This window comes from Cloeon dipterum, chromosome 2 (genome assembly GCF_949628265.1).
Source record: "Cloeon dipterum chromosome 2, ieCloDipt1.1, whole genome shotgun sequence".
Classification (NCBI taxonomy): Eukaryota; Metazoa; Arthropoda; class Insecta; order Ephemeroptera; family Baetidae; genus Cloeon; species Cloeon dipterum.
The window spans coordinates 14820450-14840779 of record NC_088787.1 but is presented as its reverse complement, the minus strand read 5'-3'; the positions used below and the strand labels follow the sequence as shown (position 1 = coordinate 14840779).

The 20330-nt window shown below is 40.5% G+C and overlaps 1 protein-coding gene across 5 annotated transcripts in view; it reads left to right on the top strand.

The window, feature by feature from the left end:
* Positions 1-19953, top strand: part of LOC135936548 (adipokinetic hormone/corazonin-related peptide receptor variant I-like) — a 34017-nt gene extending 14064 nt beyond the window's left edge. Inside the window, exons 3-8 of one of the 5 annotated variants that reach the window (XM_065479402.1) lie at positions 548-707; positions 2742-2935; positions 13203-13289; positions 15093-15259; positions 17475-17664; positions 18474-19953. In XM_065479402.1, coding sequence (XP_065335474.1) covers positions 548-707; positions 2742-2935; positions 13203-13289; positions 15093-15259; positions 17475-17624 — 758 coding nt within the window. In that variant the 3' untranslated portion in view covers positions 17625-17664; positions 18474-19953. Of the gene's footprint in view, positions 1-547; positions 708-2741; positions 2936-13202; positions 13290-15092; positions 15260-17467; positions 17665-18473 lie in introns of all 5 variants that reach the window. The other 4 variants (XM_065479400.1, XM_065479399.1, XM_065479403.1 and 1 more) reach the window with 4 other exon arrangements.
* Positions 19954-20330: the final 377 nt, after the last annotated feature.

Below are 20330 nucleotides of genomic sequence, written 5' to 3'. Positions count from 1 at the left end.
TCTTCTTCCTCTTTTATTAAAAAAGATTTTTCATCCATTCTGTGTGGCACTTTAATCATTTCCTTCACTTTGCTCTTCAATAATGCACACTGAAAGAACATTAAATTAAATCTGTTTGTGTTGCACTTTTTCTGTATGTCTAACAAATAATAAAAAGCACTGTGGAGAAAATCGGACATTAATCAACAAAAAACAATAACGGCAGATGCAATTACGGAGCCGTGTGGCTTTAGGCTGGCTTCACGTACGTCGGTACTATATTAGCAGGAAGCCGCCAACCCAGACGATCGATTTTTTTATCCAGAGCAGCATACGAAAAAAAGCAGTAATTGTAAATTCTAAAAAATACACATTATTATGACGCGCGTGCTAAAATTGCAGAACTTTTCTCCGGGGCACAATTTCCCTCTTTTATCATGAAAACAGGTTATTTGAATTAATTAATGGCCGCGGCTGCGGCCATGTATCCCATTATTACATATATAATTTCCTGCAAGTGTGCCAGTATGGTCACATGGTGTAATTAACTGTCATTCCGAATTTTCAGAGGACAATATCCGCGGAGGGCGGTACCAGGGTCGTATGCCTCTCCGCCGCAGCGACATGAGCAACATCGAGCGAGCCCGCTCTCGCACCCTGCGCATGACGCTGATCATCGTGCTGGTGTTCATCTGGTGCTGGACCCCTTACGTCGTCATGACGCTCTGGTGAGTCTCTTGTGCTATTTAAAAGGGGTCTTGCGGCCAGCTCTCGCTCGCGCTCTCGCTCTCTCTCTCTCTCTCTCTCTCTCTCTCTCTCTCTCTCTCTCTCTCTCTCTCTCTCTCTCTCTCTCAAGCTTCAGATTGAAGAGTACTTGATTACCTTGAATAATTAATCGCAGTAATGAGAAGGAAAGTCTTTGACTGGACGAACTTTCCCACTCTCAGATTTATTTTTCAATCAGTTGGATTTTAAATTAGCAATTAGGTTCTCTTCGGATTGCACGCCAAACAAAACGGATATGCTTTATCAAAGGTGCTGTTGCGGCCATTCATGCATGGTTATTTCATGTGAATGCAAAGTGCTTTGTCATCACGGGTGAAATAACGCAGTTAGGCAACATGCGCTACCGGTAGGGTGAACCAGGTTGCATAAATCTAATCTTCGCAGTGTTAATATCATCAATGAAAACGGGCACGTGTGCATGGAAATGTGGTAGCTGGTTTATACATTGCAATTATCCCAATTTACAACGAGGTTCGTAAAGAGCTTAGCTGCAGATAACTACAACTAGGTCGCTGGCCACATATTTTTTACCAGGATTGATTCTGCTTTTAGTTGCGGCAGTGCATGGAAGATGATTTAATTAACTATGCATGCAACCTGCGGTGAGTTCCATTAAACCGGAACTTTGCCTTCATTAGCAATCACCGCACGAGTGAACGAGATTGAATGTTATTGAAATGTGTGCTGTGCGAGATTTCCGCTGGCGAACTGTGAAATATCGCTTTTCCGTGTGAGCGAAAAGGCACCTTGGTTGGCGTCAATAAATTTCCGCTCTCGCAAGGCGAGCTTTTTATTTTTCTATCGTCTCCTGTTGGGGCGGAAAATGTTCCACACGCACGGCGTCGATTTCTATTGCCGTTGAAAAGGCGACAAGCCTTTTCGCTATGTACAATGGTTTTGCCCGTGTAAAACAATTTCGTGTTCCTTTTTTGCTGTCACGATGTATTGAATTGATGCAGATGCAAATTGAAACCGATTGCTGGAAAGCTTACCACAAAAGTGATTGATTAAAAAGCAATGTGCGGATTAATCTTTTCGATATTTGGGCACGTGAATCATTTATAACAACCATTAATTTTAATAATTTTAGAGACGATTCAAAAATGTTTTTCCATCCTCATTTTTTTACCTGCCAGGAAATCTTCGACAAACTTGTACAGCTACTCTTAAAGCAATAATTTAAAAATCTTCGCAGCAGTGCTTTGCCTGTGAAATAAAATTCAACACCCAAGTATTAAGCTGTAGAATTACATACTTGTTGTTGAAAACAATCGACTGCACTTATTGCTGAGCACGTGATAAATGAGATCGTCACTCACCGTCCTTGCGACACAACTTACCCTTACAAAATTTTGTTTACTAGTCTCTAAAACTCCATCTATTTGTAAGAAAATTTAATTTTGGAATTTTTATTTTTGGAACCTCTGTTTAGCACTTTTCGTGGGCTATGAGCTCACCGGGTCCCAATAACGCCGCCAAGCGGATAACATCGGGTCCCGAGCAGAGGATTGGCCATTTTCGCCTCCTCGCACCGAAGATTTTTTTATTGAAACGTCAAACGTTTGTCCCTGAAGCCAATGGAAAGGTGTGAATACCAGCAAGTACCGAGTCGGCACCGGTGCGCCTCCCGGCTTGTTGAGCTAATCGAGCATTTCGAGTCACTCAACTAACCACCTTTTGCCATCTCTGACATTGGGCAGCCAGTATTAGATCCCAGAAAAGCTCAAATATCTCCCACTGCTTTTACACTCCTGAGAATGCCTTAACATGAGCCAACGGGCTGGCGCAATTTTTGTTTATTATTAATTATAAGGATTAAAAAAATCAGAACAAAACCTATCGATCTTCGAACCATTTTTAGGGTGCACAATACACTTCCCGAAACTAGATATGGAATTTTTGTTGATGTAAATATTAAAACCCTTGAGGCTTCACACAAAAATGTAATTTCACGTTGAATGATTTTTTGCTTCCAGGTACATGTTTGACAGGGAAAGCGCAACTCACGTGGAAGGTTGGATCCAGGACTCGCTGTTTATGATGGCTGTGTCCAACTCATGCATGAACCCCTTTGTGTATGGAGCTTACGCAATGAACTTCCAGCAGGAGTTTTGGCGCTGCGTCAGCTGCGTTTGTTGTCGTCGCTCGAAAAAAGACCGCAACATTGTCGGTAGGACCACTTCTTAAAAGCGTCAAAACTTTGATGTTTGGATGGTGGATATTTCCCCTCTATCGCACCAAATTTTATGACGACGCGTCTTCTTTACCGCATTAAAATAAAAGAAAGAACGTAAACTTTTTCGATAACGCCCAGCGAGTCCCGCATTGGAAACTGTGGATTCAGTTAAAAACTTTATTCCACCACCCAACCTTACTTAGTCAAAGATCTGCACGCGTTATTGAGATAACGATAGTAAGCATGCTGCCTGCTCCCCTGCTTTTTTCTCTCGTGAAAGTCTTGCTGCGCGGTTCGCGTGCCTCCACCGTTGGAAAGTCGAAAATACGATTTAAACTTGTGGTTTGGAGAGAATTAATTAAAGCGGGCGTGGATAAAAAACCTTTTGATGGAAACCCAAAGGCGCATATAATCTAAGCTATACATTTCCATAAAAAGAGACGGTTGATCAGTGAACGGCCAGTAGCAATCAATATGCAAATTTTCCCACACCTGCAGCTGATTTTATAAATTTCCCGTCTAAAAAAACCCCCCGCTGAGCAAAAGGGATTGCTGGGACGTTGGGAGTCCTGTCACGTGTTGGCATCGTGGCCAGGCTTTCATAAAATATGCATGTATATATAAGGAGGATGAAAGCTCTCTACAGGTTTCATGAGCTGCAAAAGCATCCAGGAAAATATTTGATTTGATGCGCCGTTCCCAACTGTTCTTCGCATCGAAAATATTACAGTTAAAAAAGTTTTTAATTTATTAAATCAACTGATGATATTCAAGTGGAGCGCGTATTGATTGTTATACGAGGTATTGTGCATTGGCCTGGAATCGTATAAACACGGGAAAACACGCTCAGTTGCTCTCGTCAGTATTTTGACCGGATAATTTGATTGTGATAAGATTTTTGTGCCTCGTATCTTTATACAAATTTAAAATAGTGTTGCTGTTAATTATTACCAACGTATTGTAATATACCCAAAATAAAATATACATCGTACTTGCACTCAAAGAAAAAATTCTCATTTTGAGACGAAAAAATCGGCTCTCAAGTGAGAGCAAAAAAATTCGTCTCACTTTGAGAGCGAAAAGCGGCCTGCCGCTTTTGCGTCTCAATTTGAGACGAAAAAATCGGCTCTCAAAAGAGAGCGAAATTTTTCGTCTCACTTTGAGAGCGAAAAGCGGCCGGCCGCTTTTGCGTCTCACTTTGAGACGAAAAAATCGGCTCTCAAGTGAGAGCGAAATTTTTCGTCTCACTTTGAGAGCAAAAAGCGGCCGGCCGCTTTTCGCTCTCAAAGTGAGACGAAAAAATCGGCTTTCAACTGAGAGCGAAATTTTTCGTCTCACTTTGAGAGCGAAATGCGGCCGGCCGCTTTTGCTTCTCAATGTAGAGCCTATTCTGTTTTGTACTTACGATCGGCTATGGCAGGCCCCGCAGAACTTTATTTTCAATCCATTTGATGATCCGCTTGGCCGAAAAACTTGAAACGTCGATCACGAACAGCATTATTACCGCACTTTTTGCCACTTAGGGACAATGCACTTGACATAAAACGACCTCAAAACCCGACTAAAAACGCCAGCGTGAGCCCTTGCCGCGAAAATAGACGGACCAGCTGAAACTGAAACTTTAAAATGTAAACAATGACACTGATAGGCCAATTTTAATTTTTTGGACCAATCACAAATTAGTTCTGGTTATAACCTCACATCCTTGACTTTGACTGGCGCGAAGTCAGTCTGAAAAAAAATAGAAACAAACTAATTTTTTTCAAATCAAGAGAGATGCCAACAATAATAAAAGTGGAAATAAATTATAAAATAAATACAAAATTAATTGAAATAATAAGTGGTATAATAATTAAAATTATGAAAGAGTAAAATATAAATTAATATGGATAAAAGAAATTTAAATTAAAAAAATAAATAATTTAAACATGAAAATAAATACAGTCTTTAGGAATTATTGTTAAAAAAAACTTCTTAAATTCAAATCTGGAATATATAACATGCTTCATAAAACGAATAGCAGGTAGACTGGACATGGCTTAAAGAAGTATACATGGTTAGACTCTCAGTTACACTGTTAGGAATAAACCTTTTTTTAAACCAATTGCTTGCATAATTTTGAATGTTAATTTTGATTAAATCTTTAGAAATCTAGAGTCGGCCACAGGGACATCATAGATTTCAATTTCACGTACAAATTTACATGTTTTAATGTTTCCTGAGCGGCATATTAACAATGAGCAACATAATTTGAATCAATCTGGCATATTTTTTGGATGAGGACTGTCATCAGTGATGTAAATTAGTGATTAGAAGCATCGTTTTCGTCTTCTTTCATGACAGTATGGACCTGCTTTTAACTTGGAAATTTTATCAAGAATTTTAATTTTAACCCACCAATTCTAATTAATCTGAATTGAATATATTTAAACCATCTCAATTAAGAAAAAACATAATAACGGCGCATCTCTTCCAAATTTCCGCAAATTTGCCTGAAACTGCCCCAATGGTAAAATGTGATAACATGCACCAGGAAAGGAAAATATTGCTACAAATAAAAATTTTGAGACATTTATGCATAGATTGACCAGAAAGCCAGGATTTCCCGGGAATTTGTTTTCAGGCTTCTGGGATATCACGCAAATAATTAGAACATTGTCCCGGGACTGGGCCGAACCCGGCAAATAATTTTCGAAGAAGTCAAACTCGCAACAACAAAAATAATCCCGATGGACGCTCTATTTTAAACCGTCTAGATTTAGAAATTAATAATAATGGCGCAGTTCTCCGCGAATTTGGAAATTGATTGGTCGCGATTTGTTTTTTGAATTTTTATGAGACAATTACGTTTGCTTTTAAAATTGAAATTTACACTGCCCAACCTAGTTTACGTTCCTGGGCGACTTTTCATTTTAAAAACATTCACAGGTCGAAGGTCAAGGTCCCCTTTAGCAAAATTATTTGAAATTTTAAAATTGAAAAGGATGATCGTAAATATCTGCAACAGCACAACAAGTTCCAAAGCTCCAGTGGCGATTGTTTTGCTGCAATTCGAATTTGAAGTCAAAAAATCGCGTCCAATCAATTTTTTTATTTGTAGCCATATGTTTTCCTTTCCTGGTGCATGTTATCACATTTTACCATCGGGGCAGTTTCAGGCAAATTTGCGGAAATTTGGAAGAGATGCGCCGTTATTATGTTTTTTCTTAATTGAGATGGTTTAAATATATTCAATTCAGATTAATTAGAATTGGTGGGTTAAAATTAAAATTCTTGATAAAATTTCCAAGTTAAAAGCAGGTCCATACTGTCATGAAAGAAGACGAAAACGATGCTTCTAATCACTAATTTACATCACTGATGACAGTCCTCATCCAAAAAATATGCCAGATTGATTCAAATTATGTTGCTCATTGTTAATATGCCGCTCAGGAAACATTAAAACATGTAAATTTGTACGTGAAATTGAAATCTATGATGTCCCTGTGGCCGACTCTAGATTTCTAAAGATTTAATCAAAATTAACATTCAAAATTATGCAAGCAATTGGTTTAAAAAAAGGTTTATTCCTAACAGTGTAACTGAGAGTCTAACCATGTATACTTCTTTAAGCCATGTCCAGTCTACCTGCTATTCGTTTTATGAAGCATGTTATATATTCCAGATTTGAATTTAAGAAGTTTTTTTTAACAATAATTCCTAAAGACTGTATTTATTTTCATGTTTAAATTATTTATTTTTTTAATTTAAATTTCTTTTATCCATATTAATTTATATTTTACTCTTTCATAATTTTAATTATTATACCACTTATTATTTCAATTAATTTTGTATTTATTTTATAATTTATTTCCACTTTTATTATTGTTGGCATCTCTCTTGATTTGAAAAAAATTAGTTTGTTTCTATTTTTTTTCAGACTGACTTCGCGCCAGTCAAAGTCAAGGATGTGAGGTTATAACCAGAACTAATTTGTGATTGGTCCAAAAAATTAAAATTGGCCTATCAGTGTCATTGTTTACATTTTAAAGTTTCAGTTTCAGCTGGTCCGTCTATTTTCGCGGCAAGGGCTTGTAGGGGTCGCCTGGCGGCCTAAGCAACCTGCGGCACAGGTACCAAACGAGCGCAATGCGCATGCGGTACCTGTGCCGGCAGCAGTGCGTGTGGTGGCATTTAACCTTCGGAAATCGAGCGTGCAGGGCGTGTGTGGTGGTTTAGCGAATAGTGCTCGTCATTAAGGTAACTTTTAGTGTGCTTGTATTTTTGATAAAAAAAGAGAAACCTTTTTGATTGATTGTAACACTGATTATAAATTGCAGTAAAACCCCATGCACTGCGCTTATTGTCTCGAAGGGTGATTACTGGCTTATCGTGAAGTGACTGACCCTGTGAATAGGGGTGAGATATTTTCTTGCGGTATTAAATAATTGTTGTTTTGATTTTAATTGACGAATTGATTATTGATTATTAGTAAATTAATTGGCGTATTCAAATATTGATCATGATCCTTGTAAATTGTTTCGAATTCCTTTTCTTGCTCTGACTTTGGAATGTGAAATATTTATTGTGAATTCCTCTGTTTCCAGTTCAATTGCCATAATATACGACGCCAGATATAGAAAAGGTTGGAGTGGTTTTATTTAAAAATTTGGACCCCCACATTGGTGCTACCCGACGTCGTGAAATTCCTGACATTGCAAGATGCCGGACGAGACTGCCGTTGCACCTACCATGAATTTCAAGCCTCCGGTATATTCCGCTGAGCATGCAGAACTCTTCTTCAGCCTACTGGAAGAGCAGTTTGCGCAAGCTGGAATTATTAACGAAAAGGAGAAATTCCTATGCTTGGCCCGAGCTGTACCTTACGTCGCGCTACCTGAGGCAGCTGCTAATTTGATTCGGAAGATTCCGCAATTGGAGCCTTATGCTGCCCTAAAAAACGCTCTGTTGACAAACTTGCGCCCAAGTGACTACGAATCACTGCGCAGCAGAATGAGGTCTATTCCTCTAGGTACAATGAAGCCCAGCGAATTCCTAGCACGGTTGCGCTCTCTTGCGGATGAGGCTACCCTCGGAAATGCTATCTTCCAGGCTGACCTGTTGGCCATCTGGAGGGCCGCTATGCCTGCTGAATGGCGGCACGTTCTGGTGGTAGAGAGAGATATTGACGCCGCCGCACAGAAAGCGGACGAACTCCATGTATACAAGCAACAGACAGGCGCTGCCGCGCCACAGCGCGACAACGCCGCCGCGCCACAGTGCGAAATCGCCGCTGTGCGAGCGGGCGGATCGAGAAATTCGAGCGAGGATCGTCGTTTTGCGTCTGTGGAGAAAAGCATTACGGACATAAAGGGAGAAATGTATAAAATGCAGCTGGCTATCAGCGAGTTGAGCAACAACCGAGGGCGCCGCGCAAACCGTGGAGAACGTGGCCGCTCTTTCAGCCGGTCGCCATCAGCATCGAGGCAAGCCGACGATCGTTGCTATCATCACAAACGATTCGGAGATAAGGCGTATCAGTGCCGCCCATTCTGTCGATTCTACAGCCAATTCTGCGCAGATCAAACTCAACAACAGAAACCTGGGACTTTAAACTTTTAGGGCAGACATGCGCAGCGACCGTCTCTGTTTGCCAATCACAACACAGTCGCCTATTTATTGATGACCCGCTTACCAAACTCACCTTTTTAGTAGACACTGGCGCGGACCTATCCATTGTACCAAGAAAAATGATTGCGGAAGAGAGGACTCAAACTGATTTTAAACTTACCGCAGCAAATGACGACTTCATCCCATGTTTTGGCTTTAAATCGCTAAAGCTGTCCTTGAATTTGCGTCGAGAATTTTTGTGGACGTTTGTTGTAGCTGAAGTCAGCACACCTATTTTAGGAGCGGATTTCCTTGCTAATTTCCGGCTTTCAGTCGATTTAGATGAGGCAGCGCTGGTGGACAAACTGACAGGACTGAAAGTCCAGGGGCATTGCCGAGCGGACTGCCGCCCCAGCCTCAAGGTGGCGAATGCTGCAGACGGCCAGTACATTTCCTTGCTCAAGGACTTCCCTGAAATTTTCCGGCCACCAGACGCCAAACGACCTGTTAAGCACAAAACCAAACACTATATCGCGACGACAGGTCCCCCAATCCATACTCGTTTCCGTCGCCTCGCGCCGGACAAATTGAAGGCCGCGACGGCAATATTTAAAGAAATGGAGATGGCGGGATTAATCCGAAGATCAAAGAGCGCTTGGTCCTCCGCGCTTCATCTAGTTCCGAAGAAAGATGGCACTTTCCGACCCTGTGGAGATTTTAGACAGCTCAATACGAGGACTGTTCCCGACCGCTATCCCATGAAACATCTACATGACTGCTCCGCTGCTTTGCATGGCAGTAAAATATTCTCCACCCTGGATTTGTCTCGAGCATTTTTCCATGTCCCCGTAGCTGAAGAAGATGTGCCGAAAACCGCCATTACCACGCCGTTTGGGCTCTTCGAATTCGTTTTCATGCCTTTTGGCCTGAGGAATGCCAGCGCAACTTTCCAACGCATGATGGATGGGATATTCGACGAGTTTCCATTTGTGTTTTGCTTTGTGGATGACCTCTTGATAGCTTCTTCTGACGTAGAGCAACACAAAAAACATTTACTAGCGGTCCTGGAAAAGCTAAAGGAGCACGGGCTCGTGCTTAAACAGGAGAAATGTGTGTTTGGAGCAGAGGAAGTGAGTTTCTTAGGATATAAAATCAACGCACGAGGACTGCGTCCGCTGCCTGATAACATTACAGCCATAACAAACTTTCCCAAGCCCCTGGCAAGAAACCAACTTTCGCGTTTTCTCGGCATGATTAATTTTTACCATCGCTTTTTGCCACGGATTGCGGAGACCTTATCGCCATTGCATGCTTTGTTGGCTGGAAAGAAGCTCCCCAAGAAGACGAAACTTACCTGGACAGATGATGCTTCTGCTGCTTTTGAAAAGTGCAAAACTGCCTTGAGTGCCGCTGTTTGTCTCGCGCACCCAATTGAGGGCGCGCCACTTGCACTTGTTACAGACGCCTCTGATGTCGCATTGGGCGCCGTGTTGCAGCAACAGGTAGCAGATGCGTGGCAACCGTTGGGTTTTCACTCAAGAAAGTTGACTTCGACTGAAAAACGGTACTCGACCACAGATCGAGAGTTGCTGGCCATTTTCGACTCAATCAAGAAATTTCGATATTGGCTTGAAGCTCGAGAGTTCACCGTATACACCGATCATGAGCCATTGACGCACGCTTTTGAGAAGAACAGGAGTGACCACTCGCCACGCCAAGAGCGCCAATTACTCTTCATCGCCGAGTTTACGACAGATATCCGGTACATTAAAGGAAGCGCGAACATTGTGGCGGATACCTTTTCTCGCGTGGAAGCCGTGGCTGCTCCTCATACATACGAGGAGATCGCGCGTGCCCAGAAGCAGGATAAGGAGCTGAAACTTTACTCTTCGCCGGACAGTGTCCTTAAGTTGGAAGAAATACCTGTTCAAGATACGGACCTAGAGCTGTTGTGCGATATGAAAACAAGATCGCCGAGACCCTTTTTGCCTGAGAAGTTTAGAAAAGAAGCCTTCGACAAACTGCATGGCCTTTCTCATCCAGGTATTAAGAGTTCCGTCCGTCTAGTCAGCGATAGGTTTGTGTGGCCAGGGCTGAAAAAGGATTGCGCCAAGTGGGCACGTGAGTGCATTCCCTGTCAAAGGAACAAGGTGAACAGGCACACTATTGCACCCTTACAGCCTTTTTCGACCGCTACGGAGAGATTTTCAACCATCCACGTGGACATCGTGGGCCCGTTGCCGGACTCGGAGGGTTTTCGGTACTGTTTCACAATGATTGATCGTTTTACAAGGTGGCCTGAAGTCGTACCAATGAAAGAAATTACAGCAGACGCTGTCATCAGGGCTCTGAAGGAGGGCTGGATGAGCCGTTTCGGTGTCCCGGACGAAATAATCTGCGACCGTGGAAGACAGTTCACGTCAGAACTTTTCCATCGATTTGCTAAAAGACTTGGCTTTAAGGTTAACCACACGACCGCCTATCATGCACAAGCTAACGGCATGGTCGAACGCCTGCATCGTACGCTCAAGGCCGCGCTGGCTTGCTACGATCACGGCTGGACAGCGGCGCTGGCACCTGTACTTCTTGGCCTGCGTTCGGCATTGAAACCGGATTTGAACGCGTCCTCCTCGCAATTAGTTTATGGAGAAGCCCTGCGTCTTCCTGGTGAGTTTTTCGTGCCACCGCAATACCCACTGACGCCAATGGAGGTGCTGCTGCGACTGCAAAGCCAATTCGCGGAGTTCTCGCCGGCACCTGTTGTGTCTCATGGGAGAAAGTCCTTTTATGTTCATCCGGACTTGATGTCATCATCGCATGTTATGCTGCGTGTAGATGCCCACCGACCTCCTCTGAGCGCCCACTACAGTGGCCCACACCCAGTGTTGAAGCGAGGAGAAAAACGCTTCGAAATTGAAGTGAAGGGCAAGCGAGAAGTTGTCTCCATTGACCGCCTGAAGCCGGCGTACATCGAGTCATCGACGCCGCCCGAGCGTCCCCCGAAACCAGCAGGGATTACTTTGCGACCCTCTCCGGTACTCAACATACCACTACGTGCACCTCCTCTTGGCAACCCGCCGCCGGCACCTGTGCGCCAACGGCGCCGTCAGATGAATTTGCCAGTGCAGCAGAACGCCATCAGAACGAAATACGGGCGCCAAGTGCGCCCCCCGCAGCGTTTCGGGGCCCCCATGGCCTCCTGCCTCAAAGGGGGAGCCCCTGTAGGGGTCGCCTGGCGGCCTAAGCAACCTGCGGCACAGGTACCAAACGAGCGCAATGCGCATGCGGTACCTGTGCCGGCAGCAGTGCGTGTGGTGGCATTTAACCTTCGGAAATCGAGCGTGCAGGGCGTGTGTGGTGGTTTAGCGAATAGTGCTCGTCATTAAGGTAACTTTTAGTGTGCTTGTATTTTTGATAAAAAAAGAGAAACCTTTTTGATTGATTGTAACACTGATTATAAATTGCAGTAAAACCCCATGCACTGCGCTTATTGTCTCGAAGGGTGATTACTGGCTTATCGTGAAGTGACTGACCCTGTGAATAGGGGTGAGATATTTTCTTGCGGTATTAAATAATTGTTGTTTTGATTTTAATTGACGAATTGATTATTGATTATTAGTAAATTAATTGGCGTATTCAAATATTGATCATGATCCTTGTAAATTGTTTCGAATTCCTTTTCTTGCTCTGACTTTGGAATGTGAAATATTTATTGTGAATTCCTCTGTTTCCAGTTCAATTGCCATAATATACGACGCCAGATATAGAAAAGGTTGGAGTGGTTTTATTTAAAAATTTGGACCCCCACAGGCTCACGCTGGCGTTTTTAGTCGGGTTTTGAGGTCGTTTTATGTCAAGTGCATTGTCCCTAAGTGGCAAAAAGTGCGGTAATAATGCTGTTCGTGATCGACGTTTCAAGTTTTTCGGCCAAGCGGATCATCAAATGGATTGAAAATAAAGTTCTGCGGGGCCTGCCATAGCCGATCGTAAGTACAAAACAGAATAGGCTCTACATTGAGAAGCAAAAGCGGCCGGCCGCATTTCGCTCTCAAAGTGAGACGAAAAATTTCGCTCTCAGTTGAAAGCCGATTTTTTCGTCTCACTTTGAGAGCGAAAAGCGGCCGGCCGCTTTTTGCTCTCAAAGTGAGACGAAAAATTTCGCTCTCACTTGAGAGCCGATTTTTTCGTCTCAAAGTGAGACGCAAAAGCGGCCGGCCGCTTTTCGCTCTCAAAGTGAGACGAAAAATTTCGCTCTCTTTTGAGAGCCGATTTTTTCGTCTCAAATTGAGACGCAAAAGCGGCAGGCCGCTTTTCGCTCTCAAAGTGAGACGAATTTTTTTTGCTCTCACTTGAGAGCCGATTTTTTCGTCTCAAAATGAGAATTTTTTCTTTGAGTGTAATATGAACCGTTCACTGCTGTTTACCACTGCTCCAGATATCATTTCTAGTCTGAAATACGCACTTGCAATTAAACTAAACGCTCGCGTCTCTATCATATTTCAACCATATCAGTGAGCTCGTCGTGGTTCAATTTTCTGCCTGCGAACGTGCTGTGCCGCGGGAAGTACATATATGTGGTGTGTGCGTGTTTGTGCGATTGTTTGCATAGATGCATGGATGGAAAACGGCCTGTGCTGTGCACCTCGTGGAGTTTTGAAAATGATCTTTGCAGGTGTTTCCAAAGTTATTGAGCAAACTAAGCCGAGACCTGACACCATCATAATTCAAGTCCATAAATGCCTGCTATCGATTTTCAAAGGTAAAGTATGCAGAGTTAACTCTATTCACACTAAATTACAGCAGATAACGTTTTTAACAATCAAGTGTCGCTGACAAGAATTTTCAATATTCACGTGTTTTAATTTTGGCGTGAAATGACTCCATCATCTTTTGCAATGGAAAATTAGATTTTTATTCAGTGGGTATTTGAGGTGTTTTTTCGGGCCAAAAAGATGAAGAAGACGGATTATCTGGATCAAGTCGCTTACAAAGAAATTAATTTGAATTAACGATGTTTCTTTATTTTAACAATTTTGCAGTCATTATTCCTTGTAGATAAAATTAGAATATAAATTTCATTGCAACATTTCTTAAATTAGATTTTCATTATTTATATTTAAATGAAGTGTTAAAAAGATCCATCAAATATATCAGCAAAGCAAGAACTAGTTTGGTAAAAATAGTCGAAAATTTGTTTTACGGCTGCCTGTACTATTTTGGCGTTTGGTCGGTCTTTTGATTCCAATTAAGTAGCTTTTGGCAAAAGAAGTCACGCATTTTTTGTAGTCTAATGATGTTGAAACCGTTCAATTTTAGATTTAATCATCTTTTCTTTAGTGTTAATATGAAGAGCTGGAAATGATTGCCGAGCTTCCTTTGTTAAAAGCTAATAACTGAAAATGTGAAGCTGTACAGTAATTGTGTTTAGTATAATACTTAATCATTAGAAGGTCTCACTGAATCAATCGTATTTCATATCACTCATCAACAATTTCTTCTAATTCACAAAATATTTTAATTTTAATAATTTTACTACATGTGCTATTTGTAAATATTTCCCAATGTAAATTTGGCTAGCAAATTTAGTGTAACATGCAAAATTATTTCTGTTTTTCCCCTCTATTTGTAATTGACTATTGTGATAAATTAATGTATTTATGACTAAAGGGGAAGAATAAACATCCAATAAATTAATGTAAATTACTACTTATTACTTATAAGACGGAAAGATTTGATTATGACTCTAGAGCTAACAGAAAGCTTATTCACATTAAAAACTTTGGCCCTTGATTAGAACAATAAGCACACCTCTAATTAATCCTCAGCCTTGTCAAGCTATAGTGAGTCTTTTTTTAATATTATTTTCATCTTGGTCTAATATATGAAAAGGAAAATATAGTACGTTATGCTAAAGGAAATTCTTGTCTTCGATATAATTCTTGTAAGGGGATTATTTTCCAAAGAAATTGGAGCCAACCTTAAAGGGCCCTTTCCAATGACTTGCAGTGATCCGATTACCCAAACGAGAACTTCCATTTTTGTCGATGCCGTGACCTAAATCGTTGAAGCTATATAATATAAAAAGCCCTTAAATCGCGTTAACTAAAATTGGCACACTTTTAATCGGGGACTAAGTTTCAGATAAGAAAGGTATGTAGATTTGTACATCCCACATTTCCTCGTGCACTTTGATATTATATAAATTAATAGGCTTGTATATTTAACATTAATGTGTTTTAATTCCGGATCTGTATGTAAGATTTTACGATCCTGGTGTGCGCTCAAGGCTGATAAAAACTCGTTTATCTTCTGTTAAACCAAACATTTTACTGCTCTTCTCGTAAGAACAAATAATCACATTTCCGGCCACTTTCGCCGCGCGCAATCGGTTTTTATCAGCTTAAAAAAGTTGCGCTTCCATGGTGCGCTTGGGTAGAACCGTATCTGAAACTTTGCTTCTCACTCCCCGGCCTTTTTGAGCTACAATTCCCATTTGAACCCGCGCCCTGTTATTTGCTGCATGGACCTTTCATACGTGTCATTGGAGACTTTTTTACTTCAGCCAATTCAAATACAGCAGCCACGCGAAGTACTGGCGTTCCACCAGGCCTGCTCCGTCCTGGTCCATCACCAAGATATCGACCTGTGATGCCTGGCACATCCGCAATGTGCAAAGGGAGCAAGATGCTCAGCATCCCGGAAGCAAACCCAGAGTTCCTCTCATTTCAGGTGGGTGATCATTCTTTGATTAATAATTGCGCGTAATCAATAAATTTACTTTTATTTTTTAATTTTTCCAGAAACATGGCGCTTTGCACTGAAACAGTCTAATTCTTGCATTTTTTTCCGTATCAAAACGCGAAGTGATGTGTCTGGCGTGAATTGAAAATGTTATTTGGTGTTTCTGACCAGGAAAATAAGGATCAAACCAGTGCTTGATCGAGATGCGCAGGAATTTGGTTGTTTTGTGTTAAGTGGGCTGATATTAATTTTGTTGTGGCTTAATAAAATGAAAATTTATACTGCACACACTTCCTGCTGCTGCGGTATCGCCGGCCGCCGGCTAAGAAATGTGGGGTGCGATCTCAAATTGCAAAATTATTTCTTGGTAAAGTTCCCTCTCGACAAATAATTAGATCTTCTCAGAAGCTACCCTTAATTAATTACGAGTAAACCACCCGGCTGAATAATTCAAAGATACCCTCTCCTGGCTGTATTACATAAGAATAATCACCAAAGTTTCATGTACCTTTGTTGAAACGCCACAAGGCACGTATAGCATTCAATACTCCAATTTAATGGCCTTCAATAGGGTAACTAACATATATGTTAATCAGACAAAGTTTCCAGTTGAACTGTTAGAGCTAACAATAAGCTCATCAGAGTGATTGGTTGCCAAACTAGCATAAAATCTTGATTAGTAATTCTGATTAAAGCAAGGAACCGCATTGTAAGGAAAAGAAGGCTGGAAAAGCAGTAAATCTGCTAAAGATAGAAACCTACAGTTTTATTTCTTGCCACACTGAGCCAGAAATAGACAAAAATCCAGTCTGTATGACAGTGGGCAATCTGTCCGTCGTTCATAAAGTCTGCAACACATTGAAATAATTTTGTCTGACAAGCTTATGTGATTGATGCCACAGATTATTTTGTAATGCAATGAAATTGTCCAAAAACGACTAAAAATGGACTGAATGAACTCTCGTTATCATCAAAAGGTATAATATTGAAATAAATAATAAGGAATAAACGTCTTTTGATGACCACGAGGAAAACGCTTACTTTATTTTTTCTAAAATATCCCGGGTCTATGTATGTATGTCCTTTCTGATCATTTGCAAGTACATACATATTTAAATCACCTGCTGCCTTTTTGTCAGTATTAGGTCTATGATGGATTGTTTGGCCTTTTTCACAAAGAAAAATAGTGATGAAAAAGGTGTCTCTTGTAGTAGCTCCGTACTTGCGCTCTGGTAATAAGTTTGGTTATTTCCATTGCATGCATATAGATTTAGACTTTTTTGGTAAGCTTTGAGCGGAGCGAATCACATACCAAAAATGAAAATTCATCAGAGCGGAGATCATAAAACATTAATATACATTTTTCTTTTGTCCATCCAATTGGAAAAAAAATTAGAAATAAAAAAACAAAATCAAAGTAGTACTTTACGGGTGATTTATAGTGGTTTTACAAAATTTTCAACGCTTAGTCTGATGTGATTGCGTATAATATCGTTAAGAAATCATGCATGTTCACATTTTATAGGACGCTGGAGGCTTCATTATAGAAAGAAATGCCTAACTTTTTCTGTGGTATTATGGCAGTAAATCCAAGGGAAAATTAACACGTACAATATCGCATTCTTATTGGCTAGCAAAACCAATTCATAATAATTAATTAACAAACTAACTAAACATCTCTCAATTGTATATATATATATATAAACTGATTTTTTAATGACGACGTATGTCAGAACTGAAAAATTGGGGGAAAGAATGATACCAAAACACTATCGCTCAGGACAACAGCTAACTTGGTCCCTTCAGATCTCATCAGCAGAACGAAATCTGTTATATTGTTTTCATATTCTAAGTTTCGCTGTTAAGCACAACTCGTGAATACATAATGACGCGCGGACGTTTCCACTTTCCATTTTACCTGAATGACCAGCACGCTAATAGATTTAATTAATTATTCAGAAATTCTGTTGAATTGGATTTCAGTGAAATCTGCCGAGCAGAGAGGGTTGTTGCTAACCAATCACTTTTGCACCAAATTCAGCGCCGTCTATATTTAAAGCACACGTATTTCCTATTTGAAACTCTTGGTGATCAACTTCAACACGATAATGATCATTCGAAACACGATCGACTCTCATTGTGCTTTGTCATTTTACAAACTCTGCTTCCGATTAAACAATTCAGATGAAACTTCAGCTTTCAGGCAATTCAAAGGCTAGCGTGGACAGCATTGCTGAATACTCATACAACTCGGTGGCATTCTACAGCGAGCCTCTTCAGGTGCACGACAGAGATGAGGAAGAGCGGTGGCGGCATCGACAAAGGGGCGGCACTGCGGCGAGCACCAGGGTGAAGGCCTCGCCCAGCATCGATCGGCTAGAGGGGCTGCGCAGGTATGGATGACATTTGATTGGCTCCTTAATCACGTGGATTAATCAAATAATTTACTATCAAAATTCAAGCCTTTGTAATGGTTCATTTATACGCACGTACATTGCCAAATCTTTGTTTGCTCCAGGGGGTTGAGTGTCAGAAAACAGCTATACTAATATTTATTATCTATTTAATATTTGGCTTCATGTTGGTGATGAAGTCAATACATAAAATGTTCACAATAGGCTCTGTATTTCTCGGCTCAACCGTTTTTAATACTTTACATTGAAAACCCCAAAAGAACAAACAAAATAGCAGCCGCTTGAGGCGAAAACGCTAGAACTTTCGGCAACCTCTTTGGGATTGAAATGAAAAAAGATATGATGTTAAAAGAGATACGCGCGATATATTGAGATAGGCAGGGCTGTGAGCCGCTGGCAGTTTTTCTATATGTATATTCCAGCAAGTTATTAACGGGCGTTATAGAGAACGAGAGAGTCTGCTCGCTTCGCTTCGCTGAGCAAAGCGGGTAAAAGAAGAAAAATTAAAAAAACCTCCACCGTTGGAAATGCAACCTCTTTTGACTCTTTGATTTTTGTTTAAAACATGCATATATATGGCAACCCTCCTGGAACAAAATTGTGCTATTTTGGTACTGGGCACTGCAAATGACTGCTAACTTTGATGATTATGTCCCCAATATGCGACAGGGTCGGTTAAAAATAAACATAAAAGAACCCCAAATATTTATAAAGTAAATTCCACAGTTAACAATTAAGTCCTTCTGGAAATAAAATGAATGAAAAAATAGAGTATCCTCCTTTCCCAGGTGGCAAGGGACCAGTGAAGTGCACCTGGAGCCACCACCCTGAGAGTACGTTTCCTCGCCGAATCCGTCAGGGCGGCTTGGCTGTGCGCCTTGTAGCTCAAGTTCGTGCGTGGGTGGCGAGGAGGAAATGCTGCAGATCTCGATGACTGGAAAGCGTGGCGAACCAGTATGGCTTCACTTGCCGCAGTTAAGTCCCAATGGTGTTGCTCAGACGCAATGCTAAAGGCATCAAGGGGAAAATTTTTGTTGCAAAATTTATAGCTTTATTCCCCTGAAATCAAGCTATGAAGTCTATCAAATCTCGTCTTGGGACAAATGCAGAGACAATAACATTAAAGATAATTTAGTCAACAGCCTCTGAAAAGACGCAAGCCTGATTTTGTCATCGTACATACTTTATGTTTGATAGCTACATATGATTTGAGAAAAAAAGTTATCCATGCATTTTTATAAAATGGTTTAAAAATTTTAAACGAAACTCAAACGAAACTCATTCCATTTGTTTTATTCCTTTTTTATTTCTAATGTGAATTGTATCCATTTACGACTGATGAAAATATGGAATTCATTGATTTATCCTTTCTAATTAACAAAATTGTTAACGTGATAAATTGGCATTGAATGTATCAACGAAAAAAAATTATTAATTTTACTGATAATTAGATGATAACAGTTGCGCAAAATTTTAAAAATATAGTACTTGGTTAAGAGAAGGTGGTTATAAGTTGCTGTTAAAGATTTTTTTCAAATAACGCACGGGATAAATTATGTTACCGTAAACAGGGTAATTATTGTAATGGCTAAAGATAAACAAAATTGTCATAGTTGAAAACATTTTAAACTGTTTTTTTTAAAAGCGCAAATGCCCGAAAAAAGTAAAAAAAAAATATGTATGTGATTTTAAGATGTTGACAACAATTGAAGGGAAACTAAGCTATTTTCGCTAAAGTACTGAAAATATTAAATGAAAAAGAAGATGTGTTTTGCCAAACGAATCCACGCCAAAATTCGTGTTCCATAATTTTACCCTACAATTCAAAGAATTTTTTTCTCTTGTTCAATGAATGCTGATCCGAAAACTCAAAACTCAATGAATGTACTTTGGCCTCACAAGCCGCCAACGAAATAAACAGCACACAGATATCTTTTAACCCTCGCATCTTTCATAATTTTGCTTTCGCAATTTTTGTCTGGAATTTAAAGCGGTGTTTAATGTAAATCTTTGTATTTTCAACTGGGTATCTGAATGTAAAATGTTGGATTCCTTTTAAGGGAAACATTTTGTTGTTTAATTAATGTGGAATCTATTGCTAAGAAGCAATTTATTCCTGAACTCTGTGCTCAATGGCGTACAAGCCCAGCAAATATTGATAATAATGCTGTGGCGAGAAAAGATTTAGAGAATGTGCACAATTCTTTAACTGTTGCTATGTCAAACATTGAAAAGGGAAATTTTATAAAAATAAATGTACAGAAATGAAAAAAATGAACTGTTTCTCATTTTATGTTCCCAAAACTAATTCGTCTTTAAATTCACTCTGGAAAAAAATTAAACTGCTCTTAGATCACAGATAGCAAGTCATTGATTGGTTGTTTTAACGGGAAGTATGAGGTTTTCTGGATTTAAATCAGGCAAGTATTCATCTCATGCGCTCAGCACTTGTCATCGGTTATGAGCACACCTTTATAGTTTTCGCAGTAACACCGCCGAGCTGATAATATGGGGCTCGAGTGGCCGCTGAGGAGCTTGGGCCCAATGAGGCCGTCCTTTTACGCCTCCATATCGAGGCCTTTTTATTGAAACCCCAAACATTTTCCCCTAAGGAAATGTGCGAAAATCGACTAGTGGCGAGTAGG